Source organism: Micromys minutus (genome assembly GCF_963924665.1).
Source record: "Micromys minutus genome assembly, chromosome: 8".
Taxonomy (NCBI): Eukaryota; Metazoa; Chordata; class Mammalia; order Rodentia; family Muridae; genus Micromys; species Micromys minutus.
The window spans coordinates 8,968,706-8,995,066 of NC_137977.1; the positions used below are offsets into that span (position 1 = coordinate 8,968,706).

Sequence of the window (26,361 nt, forward strand, 5' to 3'; positions counted from 1 at the left end):
AGCGAGATAACAACCAAAGATCCTGTAAACATCTTACTGGAGGTCAGATGAAAAGGTCAGAGACAAAAATGGATACTGCTGAGCCTACATCCCAAAATCCACCCTGCCCTGAACTGCATTCCTAAGGTACTGCCTGGAGCTTCAAATACGAATGTACTTCCCTATGCCACATTCTTAAAAGCCCTGCCCCGAACTTCAGATGTGGATGTACTTCCTCATAGCCTTATCCCAGGGGCTCTGCCTAGAGCTACAGATGCCAATGTGCTTAATACTAGCCCTTACAGGACATAGCACAGAAGCCAGATTCCTGCCTTGGCTAGCCCCAAAATGTCCTGGGATAATATTAATATTACTCTGCCATCAACTGTTCAGAGGTGCCAAAAATGCAAGTCTAGTGATTAAAGATATGCCTCCCCACATGCTGTACGAATCTTACTTTTTTTCTTTACTTTTTTTATTACTAAGACACTAGGGAACAAACTCAGGCCTCATACAGGCTAGGCAAGCACACCCCCCCACTGAACTACAATTAAAACTGTGTTGTCTTCTTGAGATGGTACCATTCCCTAGCCCTGAATGTCCTGGAACTCACTGTATGCCCCAGGCTGCCTTGAAACTTTAGGTAATCCTCCTTCCTTAACCTCCTAAATGCTGAGACTTTAGACATAAACCAAGACGCCTGACTTATTTATCTATTTTTGAAACACAGTCTTGTTCAAATGCAGCCCAGCTACTGCCATTGTATTTCTACGCCACCAAGTGGGGCTCTGGATTAAGCTTCGCATCAGGATGAGGAAACTTTCCGGGACTATCTCTTATTTATTGAAGTATTGAGTCAATCACCTAAATGGTCATAGGTCGGCTCTGAGGCTTATGAAGATTCCAACTTGGAGGCCAGAGAGAGTTGTCTGTCTCCAGTGGGTGTTCTCAAAGTGCACTTAGCAGAACTCTAGCAGAACTCTGAGTGCGGACTCCGGGTGGAGGGTTCAGGTTTCACTCTCTGGGGACCTCGAGCCTCTGCAGTGCCTCGTCGCTCGCGGAAGAGCGTTTGTAAGCAGCGGCCGCGCGCTCTGCCTGCGCTCCACCGAGAGGCCCCGAGCCGCGGCTGGCAGAGCCTGGAGGCGGCGATCCGGGCTGGGCCGGGACTTCCTTCCTCTCGGGCGGGACCACAGAACCACCCGCAGCCGGCATAAAGCTTCGGGCAGCTTGAGGAGCGAGATCGCAGAGATGGGCTCCTTGCTGAGCAGCGACAGTTCCAAGTCCGCTCCCGCCTCCACCGCCCGGCGGACTCTGGAGCGCAACGGGGACCCGGAGCTGCCCATCACCTCCTTCGACTGCTCTGTGTGCCTGGAGGTGTTACACCAGCCGGTCCGGACCCGCTGTGGCCATGTGTGAGTGTGGGGTAGCGCGCCCACCCAACGCGGAGGGACGCTGGGGAAGCCGAGGGCACAAGGTTGGTGGGAGTAGAAGCAGCTAGTGGGGAAACGAAAGCAGAGTTAGTTACGTCTACCTGGACAGGTCCGGGAAGACACCCATGGTATGTGTTTGTGTGTGTGTGTGTATGTGGTTGGGGGCGCCTGCATTGGATTGCGAGAGCCCGGGAATCGTGGGGTGGTAGGACTGGGACCTCCGACGTGCACACTGGTCCGGCTGATTTTGACGGATCCCACTCCCCCTGAGAATCTGGGTAGGTTTTATTTTGTTTTAATTTTTGGAGCTGTGCACGTGTTCCAGAACCCCCAGAGGCTGATCTCTTGTGTGTAGAGGACCTGCGCAAACTCTTTCAATTCCCACACGGGTCCTTTTCCCAACACACACAGACTGCGACCCCTCGAAAATCGTCAAGACCAACGAGAGCATGCCAAAGGCTTTCTGAGGTCTGTAGTTTGACCAATGGATAGGGTGGGGCTTGGAGCTCGGATGTTTGCTTCACACCATTAAATTCACCCATTTAAAACTCCGCTGCAAAGTAACTGGAGATTGTGCGCTACCTGCTGCAGGCGCGGCCCCTCCCCAAACCGAAAGCATAGACAGTTTTCCTCAAAATCTCCTGCCATGTCGTGAAAATTCATTGCTGTTACAAAGCAAACAGTAGTTGTTTCTAAGAAGGCTTTAGAAAGGAAGCCTCGGCCGTATGCTATTAGGTTATGTTCTTAGGGAGTGTTTGAATAAGCAGAGAGCCGTTTATTCAGGCAGGTTTGTTTTGTGTTTTGTTTTTTTTTTTTTTGTGGTCACATGGGTGTGAGTTGTGTGCTTGCATGCATGCATAGATCGGAAGCAAAGCCCACTCCACCTCATCTTGGATGAAACTAAGGACAATCCACTAAAGCACAAAAACAAAAACACATTTGTTGGTACCGACTTTTGGCTTACCAACAAAACAAAACAAAACCCCGTATATTAAAAACGCAGATGCGCGACTGTATTTTTAACAGCACTTAAGGAAGGCTTGAGAGAGAACCGGGAAGCCCTGGTACCCACAGGGAGCCAGGGAGGAGAATGTGCCACAGTGTTTAAATCAAGAGTGCTCTGGGCACTACTTTGTGGTCATTCTCGGGACCTATTTTCTTCAGTTTTGTACTTTAAGTTCAGGGATTACATTTTAAATGTCTTTTCCCGTTGTGGTGGTGTTTTCTAGCTGTCTCAACGTAGCTCTTTGGCAGATCATGCAAAGGCCAGGTTGACAGGGTGAGAGCCAAGGTTCTGTTGTGTAATGTTATGAAATCTATCAATTAGGTCAGGACAAAATCTTAAAGAGAATTACGGTTTTAAGAACCTCTTTGTTTTCTTTTGGGAGGGTTGGGGGTGAGTTATGGTCTCACGAAAAGTAAATAGTCTAGCCTCGAATTCACTGCATAGCTTTATGATCGAGCCAAAGGTGAACAGTACGCTTTGAAACTCCCCTCCACTGCCCTGAAGGGGCAGCTTTGCCGCTGTTGTCATACAATTCCAGATCTTTCACAGGGGTTGGACTCTGAACACTTTAATTTATTTGTTTCTACCAAAGAAGAATATAAAGTTGAAAAATGTTACATTTCTTTCTGTTTAATCTTTTTTTCTTTGTTAAAGTGAATAGGAAACTGGCCACTGGAAAAATAGTCATAAAATATCCTAACAAGGGCTGAACAAACTGCCTTCCCACCCTTAACTGTTCTTTGTTTTGACAAATCTATGTCCATTGTTCTGGCTGTGGGCAGAATTTCCATGTTCTTCCTTTTAGCCAACTTGGGCCCCTTCCAGTTTTTAAATGTTGACCAGAGTCCTTTTGCACTGGAGACTGTTGTTCACAGCAATTGTACATTCTAAACGAATGATTCTTCTCTGCCAAGCTTAAGTTGGAAAAGGAGAAAATTGCAAGTGACGCCCTCTGACTTTATTATCCCATAGCCGAGGTTAGATTTCAAACTGGATTGCTTTGGTTGTTTTAGTTTACAAACAAGTAAATGACAGCAATGGTGTGAGTGACTGTATAGGTGAACCTTTACCCACAGTGTGATGCCGTGTGCAAACATTTGACCGCAAGCTGGGGTTGGGATTTGGGCTTTTTGTGATCCAGTGGTTGACTCTCATTCTCAGTCTCTGCCTTTTAAAAAATGAGGCAGAAGCTGTTGTGAGTGTGTGAGATGCACAGACGCCTGTAAGGAAGGCCAAGAGCTGGAAATGCAGTGCCCCACTGTGGCAGAGCACTGGACTGGAGCTCCAATGCCAGTCACATAGGTATGGTCACCATCTTTGTTTTGACACAGCCCCATGTATCCCAGGTGACCTTGAACTCATTATCTGGTCAAGGATGACTGTACACTTTTAGACATTACATTTCTTTCATGTTTCTTTTTCTTTTTTGTGGGAAATGGGTCTGACTTTGTAGAGTAAGCGGGCTTTGAATTCTGAGATCTCGCTGCCTCTGCCTCCTTAAGACTGTGCATCCTTACCAACAAGCATTGTTTCTGCTGCACTCCTAGATTACAGGCATGTTATACATGTGATGCTTGACTATCAACCCCAGGTCCTTCACCAGAAAGGCAGGCTGGGCAGGGACTCTGCCAAATGAACTACACCTATACCTGTTTGTTTCTCTTTGTAGCCCTGGATGTTCTGGAACCTGCTTTGTACAACAGGCTTGCCTTGAACTCACATCTGTCCTCCTGCCTCCTGAGTATTGGGATTAAATTTTTGCCGTGACCACTGCCCTGACATCTGTGTTTGTTTAGTGGAACTTCTGGGCTCTCAGTTAATTCATTTGAGTAAGATGATTGTTTTAGGGTTTTACTGCTGTGAATAGATACCATGACCAAAGCAACTCCTCTTATAAGGACAACATTTAATTGGGGCTGGCTTACAAGTTCAGAGGTTCAGTTCATTATCATCAAGGTGGGAACATGGCAGCATCCAGGCAGGCATGGTGCAGGAGGAGCTGAGAGTTCTACATCTTCATCTGAAGGCTGCAGGCAGAATACTGACTTCCTGGCAGCTAGGACGAGGGTCTTAAAGCCCACACACACAGTGACACACTTTCTCTAACAAGACTGTGCCTCCTAATAGTGTCACTCCCCGAGCCAAGCATATACCAACAATCATAATGATACAGGGTGGCTCTCCTCCCTTGTGTGTCTTGGAGGTTTTGCTCTAGTAGTCAGGTGTGGTGGTAGGTGCCTAAAATTGTATCAAAACAGACAGGGTCTCACATATCTCAAGGTGGCATTAAACTCATGTTATGAGCAAGAACTACTGATATTCAGGCTATCTCTCCTCCCACTTTGTGAGGGTGCTCTCTCTCTCTCTCTCTCTCTCTCTCTCTCTCTCTCTCTCTCTCCTGTGTGTGTGTGTGTGTGTGTGTGTGTGTGTTTAAGAGGGAGAGGGAGAAAGAGGGAGAGGGGGGCCCTTGTTCTGTATCCCAGTCTGTCTGGAACTCACTGTGTAACATACAGACAAGACTCAGTTTGTGAGTGAACTCACATAGGTCAACTTGCCTCCTAAGCACTTGGATATACAGCACCATGTCTGACACCCAGCATTTTATATTTTGATTTGATCATTCATATCACAAAATAGAGTTGTAAAATTAGATCAGAAGAAAAGGACTTTTTACATTTGCTTTGGTATTGTCAGAGAACTGGGGAAAGAGAGTTATTGAATAGAAAGTGTGAACTGAACTAAAAAGGAACGTAATTTGCTGTTGAAGAGAACAGTCATGTCTGGAGATGTTGTTCACTGATAAAACACTTGTTTGATGTGTGCAAGGGTCAGTGTCCAGTGCCAGAAAAATAAACGCTTGTGTGAGTGTTATAAACACACATTCTGGAGCCAGGCTGGGAAGAAATATTAGCTACTTTGCTGTTGCTATGATAAAACACCATGACCAAAGCCAGCTAATAAGAATTTGTTTGGGCATTTGGTTTCCATGATGGCAGAGCAGCTGGAAGCTGAGCTCTTACATCTTGGAACACAAACAGGAAGTAGAGAGAGGCCACTCAGAATGGCCAGTCTTTAAATTCTCAGTCTGCCTCAGGTGCTATGTTTCTTCCAACAAGGCCACAGCTCCTAAGCCTTCGGAGACACTGCAACCAGCTGGGGACCAAATGTTCAAATGCCAGGAACTACGGGGGCTAAGAGTTGCCAAAAAGATCTAGAGCAATGTTTCTCAAACTGTGGGTCCCAACTCCTTTGGGGTTGAATGACTCACAGGGGTCACCCTAAAACCATCAGAAAATGCAGATATTTACATCACGATTCATGACTGTAGTAAAATTACAGTGATGAAGTAACAACAAAAATGGTTTTGTGGCTGGAGGTCACCACAACATGAGAAACTGTATTAAAGCATCACAGTGTTAGGAAGGTGGAGAACTCTAGAGGTTTCACATGGGCCTAAGAGAGCCACTGGGCCGGGAGGGGTGTGAGATAGGAAGAGCTGTGTCTCCCTTGAGCTCAGTGCAGACAACTGCTTAACACCATCAGTGTGCACACTTTTCCTAGAAGGCAATGCTGCTCAGGCTATTTCTCAGCCACTTTATGGAAAGTGGATGGAAATTCCCTAAGAGACCAAGAAGCCATAAAGCCTGTCCAAACTGTAGCTATCAAGAGCAGATTCTTTCATGTGCCACCACTGCTCAGCTAGAAAACAGAACTCAGGTCTTGCAGAAGGGCAGGAAGTGCTCTTAACCACCAAGAGAGGGAGGGGGAGGACATCCGAGATGGTACTGGAGACTGAACCCAGAACTTCGTGCATGCTCTGCAAGTACTCTACCAACTGAGCCATATCCCCAGCTCCAGGTCTATGGTTTCTCTATAATGACTTTAAGATAGAGCTGATGAATAGCCACAAACTTTCCATGCCCTGGAAGAACAACCCAATGTACTTGGTGAGTCTGTTAGAATGTGGTGTGTGAAGCCTTTTATGCTACAGTTGGGAAATTTGTGAGTCCATTGTTTTACTGGGTGAACACTCTTTTTAAAAGGACCACGTGACCACTCCTTGAAGATTTGACAATTAAGTGTTGGCTATCAGTTGAAGTGTTTCCAAAACAAACCATAGTTTGTGCAATTTGGTGTTCTTCCGTAGCATCAGTCACCTGACCTTTCGTAGTTTAGCTTGTCTGTGTGTGTGTGTGTGTGTGTGTTTGTTTGTTAGTTTATGTGTGCGCGTGTGTGTCCTATACTGGATATGAGAGTGTTAATTTTTGTTTGTATGTTTGCTCTGCTGGGAACTGAACTCTGTATCTCACTCCTGTGAGGAAAGCGCCATAGCACTATATACACTGTACCACTGAGCTGTACTTGGGCCGGACCAGTCTGATCCGTTGTTGAAGGGGGTTGGTTTGTGTGCCTGTGTTGCTTCATTGTGGAATATTCACCTGTGACTTTCGTCTTTGGGTAACAGCTCCTGATTCTGTTTCTATTTTGAGGTTTACCTTTCCAGTGTGTGTCTTTTTTTTTTTTTTTTTTTTTTAACTGTCTAGACAGGTTCTCACTAACCGAGGCTGACCTGGAACACAGTATATGTGACCAGCCTTCAACCTAAAACAGTCCTTCCTGCCTCAACCTTCCAACTGGTGGGATTATAGATGTGAGCTATTAAGCCTAGCCAGCTCACCCAAAGTGAAGTTTTATGTTGAGTACCTCAATTGAAAGGTTGGACCCGCTACCTGCTGCCAGCAGCTTGCGGGTTTCTCCCCTCCAGAAGGCTCTCCTCCAGAACACTCCCCTCAACCCTAGAGAGTCCTCAGGGCTTCCCTTTCCTGTTTGAATTCATTTGGAGTTTAGTTTTGCTCTGAGACTGGGGACATGAGTCTCTCCTGTGTCCTTGGCTGTGTTTTCCTGTTTCCTTCCAGCACTCTGCCAGCCTCTTCATTACAGGGGATTTTTGGCTAATTACTTTAGAGAAATAGAAGGGGGTTCTGTGAAATAAGAAATAGGAGTGATGTAATTAAGTTTCCAGCTGGTTTCTGAGTTCCTTGAGTCATTATAGATTTCCTTATTGGTTTTCTCCTGCTGTGCTAAAAGGGGGATGGGGTCAGTCCTGGAGGGAAGGGTTACACTCCCCCAGAGAGAAGGGCTTCACCCCCTAGAGCATTCTTGGAGATGGCACTGGAGTGGTACCAGGCTAGTAAGAAAAGTCAGACCAGCAAAGCCAGGATGTTGGCTTTGTGTGAAATCTGATTCCAAAGGTGATGTATTCAGAAGCTTTTCTGTTGGTGGTGGTCATTTTTTCACATAAAAATTACATTATTTGTTTTATGTGGGATGTATGTGGAAGGGTATGTATGCTGTGGTGTTTCTGTAGGGGGTCAGAGAATAACCTGTGGTAGATGCTTCTTACCACTTGGTATTTCACTGACACTTGTTTTCAGAGGTTTGAAAACAAGAAGCCAGATTGTTGGCAGTTTGACACAGAATCTCACTCTGTAGTCTTGACTGGCCTGTAGACCAGTCTGGTCCTTAGTTCACACAAACCCTCCAGCCTCTGCCTTCTGAGTCCTGGGACTAAAGGAGTGGGCCACCACTTTGGGATGGAGTGAGATCTTTGTGTTCATCCCTCTTTTTGTGATTTCCCACTTCACAGCCCCCTGGGTGGGATCAGGGTAGACAATTGAATAACTCCTTTCCCTAGAGTCTGCTCCCCTATTCTCCTCCCTTGGGGTCTTCATAGCAGAAAGACGTCACACTTTTTGAGAAAGAATCTAATGTAGAGTGTAGGCTGCTCAACCTTTTACATCATTGGGGTTGATCTTGAACTGTGGACCCTCCTACTTTCACCTTCCAAAATGCTGGAATTATAGACATGTACCACAGCACCCAGGGCTTTGTGTATATTGCTATCTAAGAGAATGCAAATACTTAGTGCATACAAATACTCTTAATCAGCTGAGCCTCAAGACACCATAGCCAGGACACCACAGTATGATTTATTTATGGGAACTTCGGCAATTCCCAGAAAAGTCTCTGTTGGGCAATTTCTCCTAACTGATGGTTATGTCAACTTTCTGACTATGTTATGAGCAGCTACTATTTATTGTGCCTGGGTTGTGTAGGAGGGACCTTGTGTTCTAAGTGGCCCCATGATCTTTCTCACGGAGTTACTGTAACTTCCTGGCCATCACAGGAATGTTTTTGCTTTGCTTCTCAGCTTTCGAGAGGTGATACACTCTGACTCATGTAGTGTGGAGTGGGTTGGTGAATTGCTACAATTGTTCACAGCCTGTAACAACACCACAATCCAGATCTAGAACTTTAGTTCCTATGCACTGAAAAATCTCCTGTTTTTTGTAGTCATTTTCTGTCCCTATGGCTAGCCCCGTCAGTCCCATCTGCTTCTGGAATTAACTTTGGGATCATGCAGTTCTATGATTTGCAGAAGGGGCATGGATTTTATTTTGCCCATCTTGTTTCTTTGCCACCATCAGCAGCCACTTGCTGGTGTAAGGCACAAGTATGTCTTGGCCTTTTGAGCCAGGGTCTCTTATAGCAAACTCACTAACATAGCTAAGGTGACCCTGAACTCCTTCTGCTTCAATCTCTGGACTTCTGAGATCATTGAATGCACCACCTTGTCTAGTTTATACAGTGGTGGGGATGAGACCCAGAGATGCATACTTGTAGACAACTGAAATATACTCCTAACCTAGTGTTGGCTTTTAGAGACAGGATCTCATATGTTGAGTTTTGTGGTTATATTATTTCTCTGGGAGCGAATGTAAGATATAAGCTTTTCTGGTTGTCGACTTATTTTGGAAGAAAGGTTTTGTCTTTTTGTTTTTAAAAAGGTTGCTTATGCTCTGGATGCCTTCCAGAGTTGTACAGATCAGATTTGATAGAGAGACCGCCTAAAAAACTAGATTCAAGAGGATCACACAAAAATATATCTTGATACTAAAATGTTTCTTTTGAGATTTTATATATTGTAAAATGAGTAGTTTTAGTTAGCTCATCATAAGAATGTTAAACTGTCCTATTTAGATTCTTGATCTCAGGGACTTTTAGCCTGATCCAGCCAGGACAGACATTAAAGACTACGGCAATTGTCAGTGTGGCCTTCTTTCTTGAGGCCTGACCAGCTTTCTTATCCCCTTCCCCCTAAGATCACGGGGCCACATAGAACACAAGGTCCCTCCTGCACAGCCCAGGAACAATAGTAGCTGCTCAGAACATGGTCAGAAAGTTGACATAACAATAGATATCTCAACACCCATATGTAGCTTTAAGAAGCCTATGAAGAGTTGTTGCCCCGATTTCCTGGACTTTGAGGGCGGTTGAAGGTGGTTATTTTAAGGTTCTTTTTATGAGGAATTTAGAAATGGTCATAATTTAACAGGGAGGAATTAGCCAGATTCATTCGTACAGCCATAATCTTGTTTGGTAACTAAGTTAAAGTCTATCTTTGCCAATATAGAACCTATTTGTTACGAAAAATTTTAAAGTGCAAGGTCTGGACCCAGTGTTTGTTTCTATTGACGTCTTTGTAAACTTTTGAAATGATTAAACATAGGAATTAGGGGTCAAATACCAAATTTATGCCTCCTAGTTCAGTTAGGGTGTTTAAAAAATATTCTCATCAGAAATAGCTGAGAACAGTTAACAGACAACAGTCCAGATTACCTTATATAGATAGATAGTTTACAAAAACGTCAGAAATCTATAAATTATGACATTTAATGTTATTTATCTTTTGTTGAGACATAACTGCTCTTAACAGGTCCCCATTGGTGGATTTAACGAAGAAATTGAACATCTGTACCTCCAGGTGAGGTATTCTCTGTGGTTAGGCAGCCACTGGGCAGAAACTGCCTATTTCATCTACAGACTAATACTGTTTAGAAAGAGACACATTATATAGAATAGTCGACTGATGATAGATAATCTTTGCAGAGCTAAAATTATTAGCCCTTTAAGATTTCTGCATTTCAAAGGTCTGTTAGTTGATCCTGGGCCAGAAAGCTAAAGACTTGTTCTTAAATGTTGTTAAAAAGGGACTGTTAGTGGATATTTGTCTCTACAATCTGTCTCAGTTCTGAAAGCCCCTTTAGGCTTTCTCTGTTTATAGATATTTGGCCATTCTCAGATTTCTGATGGAGTTGAAGACTAATTTAGTTTTATAGCCTACCTAAGCTAATTAACTTTGAGAAAACCTAGTCATTTAGAATCCTAGTCATTTAGAATATTTTCAAATGCTAATAGTTGTATACAGTTTACATATGAGAGAAAAGGAGTTTTTTTTTAAATAAAGTAAACAGAAAGGGTGATGTGTAGGTTGATGTAGGTGATACATGATTGGACAGTAGAGAGTGGGCGGGAACAGAGTTTTGGTAAGGTGAAAGAGAAGGAGGAAGCAGCAGATTCAAGATGTAGGCAGCAGAGGAGATGGTTCAGATCAAGGTGAATTAGATCGCTTTTATCTTGCCTAGGTGGTTTATATCTTTGTCAACTCGCTGTAAACCTATTGTGTGGAGGGATTGTGGGTTGAGAATTTAACATATAAATCTGTTTGATAAGTTATTGATTGTTGGGCTGGAGAGATGACTCAGTGGTTAAGAGTACTGACTGCTCTTCCAGAGGTCCTGAGTTCAATTCCCAGCAACCACATGGTGGCTCACAACCATCTGTAATAGGATCTGATGCCCTCTTCTGCTGTGTCTGAAGACAGCTACAGTGTACTTATATATAATAAATAATCTTTTTTTTAAAAAGTTATTGATTGCTGGGTCATGTTTTTACTGGGCTGTGGAGGACAGTGTGTAAAAGCAGTGGTAGAGAGCCAGCTGAAGCAAGCAGATCTGGTGCAGCCCGTGGAATGAGGTGTGTGTGAAAGTTAGTTGGTAACTAACCACCTAAGGGACTGCGCTCAGCTCTGCACTGGAGCGGCTCCCAGAGTAAGAACTCCCTCGAAGTGAGACCGCAGGACCAGTAGCAACAGAACCTATTTTTAATTTTTACTGCAATACATATGCTAGTCTTGAACTTGTTCAGACTCATTTTGGACTCCTAGTCTTCTTTATACTTCCTAACTGTCAGGGTTACAAGTTTGTGCTTTCACACCCAGATTAAGGCACCAGTTTTTTTAATAGATGTATTATAAACCTAAAGGTATACGAGGTGGCTCATTCTTTTGCAGGACCTCGAATGACCTATAAAGTGTTAGGCCTCCTACTTAATTCTGAATATCTATGACTCTTAACCTTGGTCCTGGTTCATGGCCTGAGAGTGTATATCCTTGAAGAGTACATATTGCAAGTGGTTCACATGTTCAACTGAAAATAATGTCTTTTTTGATGGTACTCTGGATCAGTACCCAGGCTGGCCAAGAACTTGCGTGATCTTCTTGGGTTAAGGCTGGTCCTCTCTCTACGGTCTCTCTCAGTACAGCTCGAATTAATCCCTGAGATTCCTGGTGTTTCCAAATGCAGTTCTTAGCTATTGTAGTTCTGGGTTTTGTTTACATTAAGGGTGTTCCCAGTTCTTCTCCAGGTTCCCTTGCATGCTTACCACTGTTTATTTTTTGTTTAGCTTTAGGAAAAGGGTTGTATTGTAGCCCAGGCTATCCTAAAATTTTTATATGTAGCCCAGGTTGATTGAAATCCCAATCTGGGATTAGAGTGGTATATTATCATGCTGATTTAAAATTTCAGTTCTAATTGGACAAAGAATTACCCCTGTTTTTATCTTATTCCTCTACTTCCTATCCACTATTGGTGTTTGTTTGTTTGTTTGTTTGTTTTTAGAGTCTAAAATAGACTCAATCTATTTACCTCAGGGTGACCTCGATTTCCCTGCCACCACCTCATTTGTTACAAAAAAAAAAAATAATAATGTTAAAAAGGTTTTACATGTGTCTTAGGTTTTCTATCTCTGTAAAGAGACACCATGACCAAGGTAACTCTTATAAAGGTAACATTCAACTTGGGCTGTCGTACTGGTTCTGAAGTTCAGTCCATTATCATCATGGTGGGAAGCATGGCCCATCCAGGCAGACTTAGGATTGAAGGAGCTGAGAGTTCTGTATCTTGTTCCAAAGGCAAAGAGGAGACTAACTCTTCCTCATTGAGTGGTGCTTCAAAGTCTATCCGCACCGCTGATGCTCTTCCTCCACCAAGGCCACCCCTCCTAATAGTGCCACTTCCCATGGGCCGAGCATATTCAAACAAATACAGCTTGGTGGCCCATACTTTTAATTCTAGCACTTTGGAGGAAGAGTCAGGTAGATGTAGTAAGTTTGAAGCCATCCTCATCTATATACTGTGTTTTAGACAAACCAAGAATACACAATGAGACTCTTTCTAAAAAGCAAGCAAACAAAACAAGAACATACTTTCAGCCAGGCTTACTGATAGATTCTTGTAATGTCTGGTAGATCACAGGAAGTAGAGATGGTAGTGGGAAAACTTAGGTTACCTTTTCAGATTTCCTTCTTTTTCTTTTGTTTTTGTGAATTTTTTGTTTTGTTTTTTTGTTTGTTTGTTTGTTTGTTTTTGAAACAGGATTTCTCTGTCCTGAAACTCACTTTGTAGACCAGGCTGACCTCGAACTCACATATATCCACCTGTCTCTCTCTCCTGGGTGCTCCGGATTAAAGGCCACCTCTGCCCAGCTAGATAAATATACTTATTTTTGTTGTATAAGATCTGTTTGTCACCTGCTTGCCCAGTCCCTGTGGAGGTCCTAAGAAGGCATCAGATTCCTGGGGAAATGGAGTTAGAGGTGGCTATGGGCCACCATGTAGGTGCTGGGAATTGAAACTGGGTCCTCTGCAAGAACAACCAGTGCTCTTAACCACTGAGCCATCTCTCTAGGCACACACCCCGTTTGGATTCTTAGTCTCATTCATAAAAGAATTTAGACATTGCCTTTTGAGTTAGGCAAGCAGCCACATGGTAGAAGCATAGAAGAAGGCCCAGAATATCAATGAGAGCATGCCTAGAGTTTGGGGGGAGAGAGAGAGAGAGAGAGAAAGAGAGAGAGAGAGAGAGAGAGAGAGAGAGAGAGAGAGAGAGAGAGAGAGAGAGAGAGAGAGAGAGAGAAGACATATTTTTTCTGGATAATTCAGAAAAAAAAACTTACTTCATAAGTGGCTACTCCAGGGTGGGGTTTCTGAGAGGAAAAATACATTAAAAATATATCATCTCAGTAGTGGGATAATTATTCCACCCATCTTTTTTACTTGTGGCTTGAGGAAATCAGCCTGTCTGATGTGATTGACAGGCCCAGGTGGATAGATTAATGTTTTGCGTCTCCACTCAGGACCAGAGGTAGAACTTAGATTCTGTCTTTCTACCTGAGAGTGATTGAATGGACTGTAACAAAGCCCAGATACCCCGACCTGCTTTTTTGAGAAGTCTTACTGTGTCTTGTGGTGAAGCCCTGGTTATGCTAGAACCTGTTGTATTAACCAGGCTGGCTTTGAACTCACAGGTCTACCTGCCTCTGCTTTCTGAGCATTCGAATTAAAATCATGGTGTACCATGATTTTTTTTTATTTTTAGATTATGTGTATGTGTGTATATGTGAGTATGTGCCCATATGAGTACAGGTGTTCTGGACAGCCAGAAGACATGGGTGTTAGGATTGGAACTCAGGTCCTCTGAAAGAAAGTATGAACTCAAGTGTGGAGCCACATCCCCTGACGCATTCTCTGTTTCTTTCTGAGTAGGTTCTGCCGATCTTGCATTGCGACCAGTATAAAGAACAATAATAAATGGACATGTCCGTACTGCCGGGCATACCTTCCTTCAGAGGGAGTCCCTGCGACCGACATAGCCAAGAGGATGAAGTCAGAATACCAGAACTGTACTGAGTGTGGAACTCTGGTGAGTAACGCAGCCCATGTTTATGATCACAAGCAAAGGTTTCCGGTGAAATTACCATTCCACCTTCTCTGTCTCTCCAGCTCCCCTGCTTTGGGGGCAGGGTCTCATTAGCCCAGGGTGGACTAAAACTTGCTATCTCCAGACTCTGCCTTGCAAGTGTCAGGATTACATACATGCCCCACCACATCAGCGCCTTTAGTATCTGTGTATATTCAGCACTGGAGATTGAACCCAGGGCTTCCTGCTTGCTAGGTGAGTGCTATGCCACCAAACCAGAGCCCCCGCCCTCATTTTTCTTTTGATTTTGAGACAGTCTTTAACTTGCCTGTGCTAGGTCTGAGCCTCTTCTATAGCTCCACCGGCTTTTTAAACATCCTTTTTGAAACTTTGAACCCGTACTTCATTCATCTATTTTCCTGCCACCACCCAGAGCCAGGAAAATAACATTTTTAATGTGGAATTTTTTAAGAAAGAAAACTTACAAAAACCCATGTTGCGTGGTAGCTCATGCCTTTAATCTCAGTGCACTGGAGGATATGCTGCAAGTTCAAGGCTGGCCCAGTCTACACGGCACGTTCCAGACCAGCCAGGGCTGTGTAACAGTACACTGTCTCAGGACAACAAACACCCCAAACAAAAAGTCAATCCCCAGCAGTAGAAGAATGTGGTTACTCTTTCCCTTGCCTCAGAGCCTGGAAACCAATTGGGTATCCACCCCCTTACCCCTGGCCCTTAAGGAATTATCTCTGACTCGGTAGCAGGAAGCTACTTAAAAGGCTCTCAGCTTCCCAGCCCTGCCCAGTGACTGATTTGATTTGATTACCTGGACCTCCTCTTGCCTTTTCTTAGGCTCCTTTCAGTCTTTCCCAGTGAGCTGAAAGGACACCCACGCTATGTCAGCCACTGACTGCCATGGCCTTTGAGGCAAGGACACACAAGAAGCATGGCATCTCCTGTAACCCTGTACCCAACTCTTATCCACAGAGGGTTTGGTGCATTTACAAATATTTATACATGCAAGAATAATCTATCATGGCCACGTGACCAGAATTTGTACATAACCTTTGGGGACAAGCATCCTGATATCCAATCCTGATTCTCTCTCTTCCTGTTTCTGACTTGGCACAAGCCATTTGTTTATTTTTAATTATTGGGGGGGGGGCGGTGGCGCACATGGACAACCTTACCATGGCTGTCTATCCAAAACAGCATTCTGTCAAATCCTGGATGGAGTCCCCCGTCAGACTGTTCTCTGCTCTCCAGTGAGTCACAGGACTTGATAAATGCTTGAGGAACTGTGTGTCAGCCTCCTGCCTTCTAGGCTTCCCTTCTGTCCTGGAATGCCGCCTTCCTGAAACAAGTTGCAGCTCCTCATAGCTCACTGTCCAGGACAGCAGCTCTCCTCTCCTTGCTGCCTGGCCTTAGTGTTCAGAGTTCCTCTCAGAGGATTAAAGATTTATTCATTTAATGTATGTGAGTACACTGTCAGACACACCAGAAGAGGGTATCGGATCCCATTACAGGTGTTTGTGAGCCACCGTGTGGTTGCTGGGAATTGAACTCAGGATGTCTGGAAGAGCAGTCAATGGTCTTAACCACTGAGCCATCCCTCTAGCCCTCAGAGAAACTTCTTAGCTACCGGCCCTCACGTCTTGTTCCTCTGTTGAATTATCTGCAACATTAGAATAGGCATCTCGTTGTCTACCGTCTCTGCAACAGTGCCTTACATAATGTATGTATGTCTACATTATACATTTGTCAACGTACAATCCCCAGGTGGGTGATTTTTCTAAGGAAAGCTTATTTTTCTTGAACAAAGAGTACAATTGTAAAAACAGTCTTGGTCTAGTCTAGCCTGGAACTCGTGATATTCCTACTTCAGCATCCCAGGTCCTGAGGATTATGTGTGTACCATGCTTTAGAACTAAGTCTTTCTTGGGGGGGCGCCCCCACACACACCTTTTTGAGCTGGGTCTCACCCTGTAGGCCTGTGTGGCCTGGAACTCACTATGCAGATCAAGTTAGCAAAGATCACTTGCCTCTTTCAAGTGCGGGTGTTAAAGGTGTGCACCGTGACGTGCGTGGCTATTTGAATCACGTGGTAGAGCTTTTGAAGTTGAACTTCCAACAGAAGTTTGGGCAGAATGAGGCAGTGTGGGTTGCCACCTAGCTGCCGCTGTGAGAGGTTTCCTCCAGCAAATTCTTTTTCAGCATTTCGGAGTGGAGTATATTGTGCTTGCAGATAAGCAAGAGCTGGCCCCTCATCCTGCACTGAAGATGGACCAAAGAGCAGTGTTTTAAGTTGGCCTTGAAGGCTCTATTAAGCATGCTGTGGACTGTGAACTCCTCCAACTCTGCTGTCCTTGTCACACACTGGTGGCATTTATTACTTCACTCAACGTGTGAGGTTTCTTTTGGTTTATGATTGACATTTGCAAAAATGTACACTCAGGTTTCATCTCCATTTCTTTTCATCATGTGTAATGTTTTCCTTCTTTCCTTATTCTTAACTCTTTCTCTTCACCTACTTTTTGTCTTTTCCCCACAAAACCTATTTGTGTAGCAATACGCAAAACAGTCTTTGTTACTACACATCTTTTGCCTTAAAAAAAAAAACTAGCATGCTTTTTAGAAAAAACAAATTCAGTTTCTGAACTGTTAGGAGATTTTAAGCACAGTATTTATCATTATATTTATTATTGTATTATTATTATAATTACTTTTTGGTATTTCAAGGCAGGGTTTCTCTGGGTGGCTCTGGCTGTTCTGAAACTTCATCTGTAGACCTGTTTGGACTCAAAGTTAGAGAATTGTCTGCTGCCTCTTGAATGCTGAGCCACCACCAGAGAACAGGCCTTATTTTTTAATAATAAGAACTATTTTGTGGGAAAAAAATCCAATTAATTAACTGTCCCAGTGTAACCTGATTTGAAAGTTATGAAGCCAGGTTAATGAAGGCCCTTGTCAACAGGAGTTTTGTCTTGAATTTGCTTTGTGTAGGTCTGCCTCAGTGACATGAGGGCACACATAAGGACGTGTGAAAAGTATATCGATAAATACGGCCCACTGCAAGAACTTGGCGAGACCACGGCAAGGTTTGTTTGAACACAGTAGAATGTCACGCTACATTCGGGGTGTCTATGAAGTGGTTAGTTCAGCACTTGGGAGGCTGAGGTAGCAGTTGTGACTCTGAGGCCATCCCAGGCACGGTGTGAGGTACTCCTGCCAGCATAGAAGCCATGCAAAATCGGACATCTCTTTTAATAGTGGGTGGTTTCAGTACCCAACTCTTTATTTACTTATTTTTTTAAATATTCGAGTGTGTGTGTGTCTGTCTGTCCCCTAAGTATATGTCTGCACTATGCTGGTGCAGGATACTGTAGAGGTCAGAGGTTGTTGAATGCCCTGGAACGGGAGTTAGGAACAGTTGTGAGCACCCATGTGGGTGCTGGGAACTGAACCCGAGTGTTCTGTAAGAGCAGCAATATTTTTAACCGTTGAGCTACCTCTCCAGCCTCAAATTCATACATCTTAACCTAAAACATCCAAAGAATCACTCTGTTCTTTTTACTGTACTTGACATTGCCCTACTAATGTACCTGTTGTTGCAGGACTTGCTTTACAAGTGCCATAAAGTTTAAATTGAGTGTTTTGCAAACAGAGTACAGATTCTGCTAGGTTGACCAGTAGGGAGGAAGGAAGGCTGAAAAAATAATGTGAGAAACTATGGCATTGTCTGCATGTTGATGGAGTTTATGAAAATTGTAAAATGTACAAAAGCTGACTTAAATTCTAATTTCTTTTGCTAGTTAAAATTATAACAAAGAATTTTAAAGCTAAGCTTAGTGACACATGAGAATAACCCCAGGGTGCAGGAAACCAAGGCAGAAGGATTGCCAAAATAAGGCTATTTTATGCTGCATAGTATCTTTGAGGACGGTTTGAACAACACAAGATTTAAAAAAACAAAGCACCATCTCAGTATGATGGCAATTGCCTGTAATCACAGTCCTGGAGGCAGAAGCAGATGAATTGCTGAGAGCTTGGGGAAAGCCTGGGCTACATTAGCAAGACTCTTATCCTAAAACAGTCAGAAAAGCAAGTCAGATGTGGCAGTACACAATCAAGCTCCTGGCACTTAGGAGCTAGAAGCAGGAAGACCAAGGCAAGCCTGGACTACGTAGTGAGAACCTACCCCTCTACAGAAAAAGAAGCTAACCCAGCTATGGTCTATACAACTGGTTTCTTTTTGAAATTTCTAATTAGGAGGCTGCCACTCTAGCTGACCACCTAATTACAAGTGACTGTAATTCTGTGCTATTTCCAGATGTGTATGTCCATTTTGTCAGAGGGAATTGGATGAAGACTGCTTGCTGGATCACTGTATTATCCACCACAGATCAGAAAGGAGGCCTGTGGTAATGACTCTTATCATTTGTCCATCTGTCCGTCTGTCCGTCTGTCTGTCTGTCTGTATACAGTGTTTGAATTTAAGATACATTAGAAATTGTATTGTGGCTCATGCCTGTATCTCAGTGCTTGGGAGGTGACAAAGGTCGGGTGCTGTAGGTTTGAGGCAAACCTTGGTTACACAGAGTGCCATGCTAGCTTGGGCTACAGAATTGGTAACTGGTCCTCCTGCAAAGGAGTGGTTCATTAGGAAGTCCACTGACTTATTTTCTGGTTTTTAAAGTCACTCATCAACTTATTTATCACACACAGTTCACAGGTAGGGATGAGGAAGCTTTTGCCACAACTGGCATTCCTTTTTAATACCATGTGGCTGGGCATGATGGGAAAGCATGTGGACGCTTGCAAGTTTTCGACCAGCCTGGACTACATGGGGACTTTCAGCCCAGGCAGTTCTACAACCGTGAGGCCCTATATATGTTTATTTTAATTGTCAAGAAAAATAACAAAGCAGAGCTGGGGAAATGTTTTAGTCACTAGAATGCCTGCACACAAGCAAGAAGACCTGAGTTCCGATCCCCAGTGCTCCCCTAAAACCTGCAGTAGCCCCAGGACTAGGAGTACAGAGCAGGTAGATTCCTGGAGCTAGCTGGCCAGCCAGCTAGCCTAGGCTAAATGCTTAGCTTCCGACTCAATGAGTAACACTGGCTCAAAAACTAAATTGGAAGAGGGGCTGAAGAGCTGGGTCGGTGTTTAAGAACACATGCTGCTCTTACAGAGGACCAGAGTTTCTGCCCAGCCCCTATGTGGTAGCCTGCAGCAATCTTTATCTCCAGTTTCAGGGTATCCATGGGACCAAGGCATAGATGTGACATACATATCATACATGCAGGCAAACACTCATACACACAAAAAAAAGTCAGTAAATCATTTTAAATAAAATAAAATCCTTTTGAAACATGGCAACTTAATACATGAAGTGGAAATTAAAAATAAAAATAAATTAAAAACACAAAGGGAGAACAATTGAGGAGCACTTGACATTGACCTCTGACCTCCACTCAGACATGTACACACATGACCCTGTACATATATACACACAAACACATGAATACATACACACATCACACACGATGAAACTTAACCAATAATGTTGACTTCTTTTTTAAAAAATCTTGCATGAATAATGATTTAAAACTTATTCTTGAACTATTTGTCTTTGCAGTTCTGTCCGCTTTGCCATTCACGACCAAATGAAAGACCAAGTACCTTCAACGGCAGTTTAATTAGACATTTACAAGTCAACCACACTTTGTTTTATGATGATTTTATAGTAAGTATATATCTACCTTTTACATTATATGTTTGTGATATCTGTATTAAGCTTACTTTTTATAATCCCCGTGAGTAAAAGTATGTGAGAAAAATTGAACGTGGGGGTAGCACTAAGTATTAACATTAAGGAGAAGGTCCTGACAGTCAAGTGCTTTGTAAAACTGACTACTAATATTGAAGTAGTCTTTAATCAGCTGCACCTTTAATCCCAGAACTTGAGAGGCAGAAGCAGGTAGAGCTCTGTGAGTTCAAGGCCAGCCTGGTCTACATAGTGAGTTCCAGGTAGGCCAGGGCCTCATGATAAGACACTGTCTCAACAAACAAAAATAATAAGATGGACTTCCAATAGAGATCTCACCTTCAGTTTCTGTGGAAGCGAGAGGGGCTGCTTTTTGTTTTACTTATAGAAGAGCTGATATAAAGCCTACATTTAACTTTAAAAAAAATGAAGTGAACCAAGATAGACATTTTACTTACATTTTCTCTCTATAACTCAAAAATAAATAAAGCTGTTGGCACTCTTGTTCTGAGTACACTGTTGCTGTCTTCAGACACACCAGAAGAGGACCTCAGATCTCATTACCAATGGCTGTGAACCACTATGTGGTTGCTGGGAATTGAACTAGGGACCTCTGGAAGAGCAATATGTGGACTTAACCACTGAGTGATTAATTTATTCTAAATTCCAGGTGTCTAATTCACTATAAATTTATAGTGAATTCAGTAAGACTTGATAGTGGGCTGAAGAGGTGGCTCAGTGGTTAAGAGCACTGCCTGCTCTTCCAGAGGTCCTGAGTTCAATTCCCAGCAACCACGTGGTGACTCACAACCATCTGTACTGGGATCTGATGCCTTCTTCTGGTGTGTCTGAAGCTACAGTGTACTCATGTACACACATAACTAAATATTTTTTTAAAAAAGACTTGATAGTCATAGATGAAAGGTCACAGAAGTCAAACAGGAAACAGTTACCCCAAAGTAAGTTCTGGATAGGCCATGTAACTGAGAGAATTTATTTCCTGATTAATGAACAGTGCATTGTGCCATTCCTTCCAATTCTGAAACACTGCTGACTGTTTCTAATCATTTTTCTGTATTGTAGGATTTTGATATAATTGAGGAAGCCATTATTCGTCGAGTGTTAGACCGCTCACTTCTTGAATATGTGAATCAGTCAAGCACCACATAATTTTACGAATAGGAAGGGGACCATTCACTTGTACCATTTGAGATGCTGCTTGCTGGACTGGAGGGAAGTTGCCAGTGTTTGATGGAGAAACATGTCCTACAGTGCTATACGCTTGTCTTTGTTACATTGCATTCAAAAACTGTTTTCATTCTGGTTTAGCTCTGCCTTGACATTCTTGAGTTTATTAGACATTTAACCACAAGAAACAGCCTCCATCAGCCGTTAACAGATGGAGGAGACACAACACAGGCTGGCTGGCTATGTGATGGAGGAGCTTCGTGTGTACATTAGTGATGCTGTGTATAATGCTACATAGTCCCGACTATCACCATGGTTAAGTGAGAGCCAATCTAAAAAGACGGAGAAAGGAACAAAATATGGACATTAAAGGAAGTCTGAAATTTATTCAAATTTTCGTGCTCTAATCTCTAATAAAGAATGTGAATAATCTTATGAGAAAGGAGGAAAGGAAAGAATCTGAGGTCACCAAAATCCAATGTAACCAAATCATAATACATAAAACCGTAATAAATTCTGTGTTTGAAGTGCATTCTTAGCCAGGCATGGTGGAGCATGCCTGTAATCCAAGTATTCAGGAGGTGAGCATAGAAGGGTTAGGAGTGTCAGACCAGCCTCAGCTAATGAGCTGGCTGCTGAGACCATTAAAAAAAATTCTAAAACCTTAAAAAGGAGAAAAATATGTGAACTTAACTATTGACACACTATGTTTGCACATATAAAAATTGATAGAATATTCTTCAAATACTCGTAGCTTATTACTTGGAAGTATTTTGCAGTGTAGATGATTTCTAAGACCCATCTGTGGATATTCATGGTAGTTTTCACATTGGCGATTTTGAGGGGAACTGCCAAGCTTTGTTTTTCGTTTTAACATCTTAAAAAGTATAAAATAAAGCACACATACTAAAAGTCAGATACAAAATGTATAGCTCATTAATGTTTGCTCGTGAATGTTTATATGTGTATGCTTAGGAGGCATACACATATACATATAAATCAAATTATAGCTCAAAGCCAGCCTGGATTACATAGTTGCAGGGCTGCCTGGGCTACAATGTAAGACCCTATCTCAAAGCCAAAGAAAGGAAAGCATTAGGAACTTATGAATTTAGATGTCTATGAATGGACATCCGTTACAAATGTCACTTTATTAAGGTTCAAAGTCAGTTGTCTTTGGCCATTCCTAGAAGGTTGGCTGAATCTTCTTAACACTTTATTACGTTCCTTGCTGTCTCTACAAGGTCCTCCGTGTTGGACGTGTTTCCTTTTATAGACCTGAGATCACCACTCTCTAAGAAGCCTGGTTTCTCTCTGTAGGGAATGATATTGCAGACCACAGTCGGAAGCTGGGGATAGCAGCTCAAGGACAATCTAGGCTACACAAGACCCTGTCTCAACCTGCCCCCCCTTTCATGCTAGGAAAAAAAATGCTCTAAGGACAGCGGCTGCTATTGAGTTAGCCATTGTTTCAAGGAGAGAGCCAGGAAACAGCTGTATGCTTGTTGTAAAGATAAAAGTGGCCAGGTCTGGTAACTAGAGACCCTCTTGCTTCAGCCTCCTTTGTGTAAGGATACAGGCGTGTGTCACCATGCCTACAATTTCTTTTTTTCAAAAGCAGTTGGATGGTGCCAACATTTTTTGATATGTTTTACTCTCTTTTATCTGCCGGTTCTTCAAGTAATGTGCATTTCTTAGTACTGGCATTTTCCACATGTGATTCTTTCGTGTTATATTCAGGACACTTACTAGGGTTTCCATCTTGGAGTTAAGGGAAAGTAACAAACACTATAGACACCAACTCCTGGGAGTGAGACATTTGACTTAAAGCCACCTTTGTAAAGGGCTGGCGATATGACTCAGGAGGCAAAGGCACTTACTGGCAAGCCTTGAGAGTCAGAGTTCGATCCCTATGACCACATTTGTGAAAGAGAACTAACTCCCACAAGTGTGTACCTGCCCCCCCCACAAATAAGCATAATACAGTTTATATTCTAATAATTTATAAGCATCATTTTTTGTACATAAACACTGTCATGATCATGGTGTCATGATTTCCTCCCCCCCCCCCCCCCGTTTTGACACAGGTTCTCACTGTATACGACAAACTGGCCTTCAAGTGCTGGGACTTAGATGTGGGCGCTGGCTTCTAAAATGTCTCCAGTGAATTTTCTATAGCTGCTTTGATATTGCTACTGTCTTCTCACTCAGGACAAGGTCACAGGAAGATCTAAAGCCGGGGAGGGGAGAGGGAAAGGGCTTCAGAGCATCCCTCGCACTCCCTCTTAGGTGTTGTGTCAGACCCAGGAACACTTCAAACTGCTCTTCACAGCTGCTAACAAGTAACAGACGTTTGCAACCTCCCTCCCTCCAGTCTGCATGAATGACACAATAGGAAGGTTTTAGAAGTGATCATCAGTGGAGAAAATACAGCACAGTTCTGCTAGGTTAATTTAAAGCAATATGAAAAACCTATTCTGGGGGCTGGACAGATGGCTCAGTGGTTAAGAGCACTGACTGCTCTTCCAGGGGTCCTGAGTTCAGTTCCCAGCACCCACATGGCAGCTCACATCTGCTGGTAACTCCAGGTCCAGGGAATCTGACACCCACACTGAGACATATGCAGGCAAAACTGCTCCTAAAATAAACATTGACAAAACATAAAAAAACAAACCATAGAAACATGTTCTGGATAAATGCCCTCTGAGCAAGGCTGGTACCCAAGTTTGTCTGACACCCAATAAACTGGGGATAGAAGGAGAACTGACCCATGAAAGTTGTCATTTCACATCTGCACATGCATACTCCTGTCCGAACTCATATCAGCACACACGAAAGGGGGAGGGGATGGAGAGATGAGTCAGCAGCAGGGTCCCTGCTACTCACAAGGACGGAGGTCTCGGCCCCCACATAGGACAGTTTACTCCACCAGCTCTCTCCTGGCTTCCACTGGTACTTGGGAACACAGGTGCATGCACACAAATATTTAAAAATAATAAAAATAACTTAGAAACCCAACTGCGCTCTAAATCGGGCATGGTAGCTAAAGCCTGTAACTCCAGCACTTGGGAGGTAGAGGCACAAAAATCAAGGAGCTGGCCTGGGGTCACATGTGACTCTGTCACAAAACAAACCCCTGTGTTCTAAGTACTGAGTTCAAGTGCATGGACAGACTCAGATTCCACCCAAGGCTTTTTTTTGTTTGTTTAATTTTGCCACATGTAGGATAAATTAGGTGCTGGCCACCTGAATTATTTTGTATTCTGAATTGTCCTGTTTTGAAAATGAGATGAAGATATCATTTCAGTGTGCTTTTATCTTCTTATAAAAAGGAGTTTGATTCATTGTCTTTAAAAAGTAAAGACCAGTATTCAAAATTGTTGATCACCAGTAAGAAAACTTCCATGTGCTTTTTGTAAATACTGCCTAATGAAACAATTGGACCAGGGTGGGAAATGATGTGTTATTTTAAAACTAAGTTCTCCTAAACTGTTGATGGGAAAACGGGTTGATTGTGGATCAGCGGTGAAGAGTTAGAGCTCCTAAGAACCCCAGACTTTAGTAACAGCTCCTGCTGTTACAGGGTATTAAGGTGTGTTTCATTTTAAAGTGAGCCTACTCCAGCTTTCGAATGTTTATCATATGGTAATTTGTACGCTTACATGCTGAAGGTATTTTTTTTAAGTACTAAGAGATTCATTCTTTTGTTCAAATGTACTTCTGGTCAGAATTTAAAGTGTAATTTTTTCTTTTGAAAACTGTATTATTATGAGAAATAAAGAATGGCAGGACCATTGCTTTCATTAAAACATTCACTGTGTCTATTTTGGTGTTCTGCTTTTGTGGTACTCGGTATCAAACCTAAGATCTCACACATGCTGGTCAAGCATTCTAGGGCCAAGCCACATCCCCAGTTTGCTTCTTTTTAGCAGATCTAAATTAGTTGCTTAGGCTGCCTTCAAACTCAAGTAGTGGGACTGATTACAGGCACGAGTCATCACACACAGTTTTTGTTGTTTTGAGACAGGGTTTCACCGTATAGCCCTGCTGACCTGGATTTTGCTTATATAGTCCAGGCTGGTCTTGAACTTTCGATTCTTCTATCTCTGCCCCACAGAGTGCTGTGGTTGTAGCCATGCAGCTAAGTAGCTTGGGAGAAGCCCCTCCCTGATTCCTTGCAGTGCTAGGGAATGGATCCAGGGCTCGTGCATACCTCCAGTTTACCTTTCCAGGTGTAGTGGAGCCCCTTGCTAACAGTCAACAGTAACACCATGGTTCTCAGAATACCACGTTCTCTACGATGTGTTATGGATATTGTCAGCATAAGAGGCTGTCTTCTACAGTGTAGAATATCGAGTATCTTTAGTTTCTGTGTAGTCCAAGCCAAGAGCACACTCTTCCCAGCTAGAACAACCAAGCATCTCTCTAGACAATGACAACATCTGTTGGGATATAGATTCTTTAGTTGAGAACTACTAAACTAAATGAAAATGACTTCTGGGATAAATGTAGGTCCAATCCTTAGCACCAAATAAAATAGGTGTGGTTACACTTCCCTGTTACTTCAGCACTGAGGAGGTTCAAGCTGGGAACCAGATGTTCAAGGTTATCCTTGGCTATATATTGATTTGAGGTCAGCTCGACCCATAAAATATACTCTGAATCTTATCATTAAGAAAAACGTTTTTCTATAATTTTATGTGTATATGTGTGTGTGCCTGAATGTATGCTCATATATTCATTGGGGAGCCCTTGGTTTACAAGAGTTGTCAGGTCTCTTGGAATTCAATATCAGTGAACTACCATGTGGGTTCTGAGGGTTGAACCCAGGTTCTCTGAAAGAACATCCAGTACTTTTAACCAATGAGCCATCTCTCAAGCCAAAAAAATAACACATCTTGTTGTTGTTTTGTTTTTGAATCTTTTAAAATAATTTTTTAAAAAAGCTATTTACTTACTTTACATATATAAGTACACTGTAGCTGTCTTCAGATACACCAGAAGAGGGCACTGGATCCCATTTTGCCACCATGTGGTTGCTGGGATTTGAACTCAATCAATGCTCTTAACCACTGAGCCATCTCTCCAGCCCTTGAAGCAGGATCTTAATTA

At 43.0% G+C, this 26,361-nt stretch overlaps 1 protein-coding gene across 1 annotated transcript; it reads left to right on the plus strand.

Annotated features, from left to right (window-relative positions):
• The first annotated feature begins 1,165 nt into the window (after nucleotides 1-1,165).
• Nucleotides 1,166-22,178, plus strand: RNF125 (ring finger protein 125). The gene is made up of 6 exons (XM_080920414.1): nucleotides 1,166-1,391; nucleotides 14,141-14,297; nucleotides 17,298-17,392; nucleotides 18,625-18,715; nucleotides 19,933-20,040; nucleotides 21,145-22,178. The coding sequence occupies exons 1-6, from the start codon at nucleotides 1,228-1,230 to the stop codon at nucleotides 21,229-21,231; spliced, it is 702 nt and encodes a 233-aa protein (XP_080776540.1). The 5' UTR covers nucleotides 1,166-1,227; the 3' UTR covers nucleotides 21,232-22,178.
• Nucleotides 22,179-26,361: the final 4,183 nt, after the last annotated feature.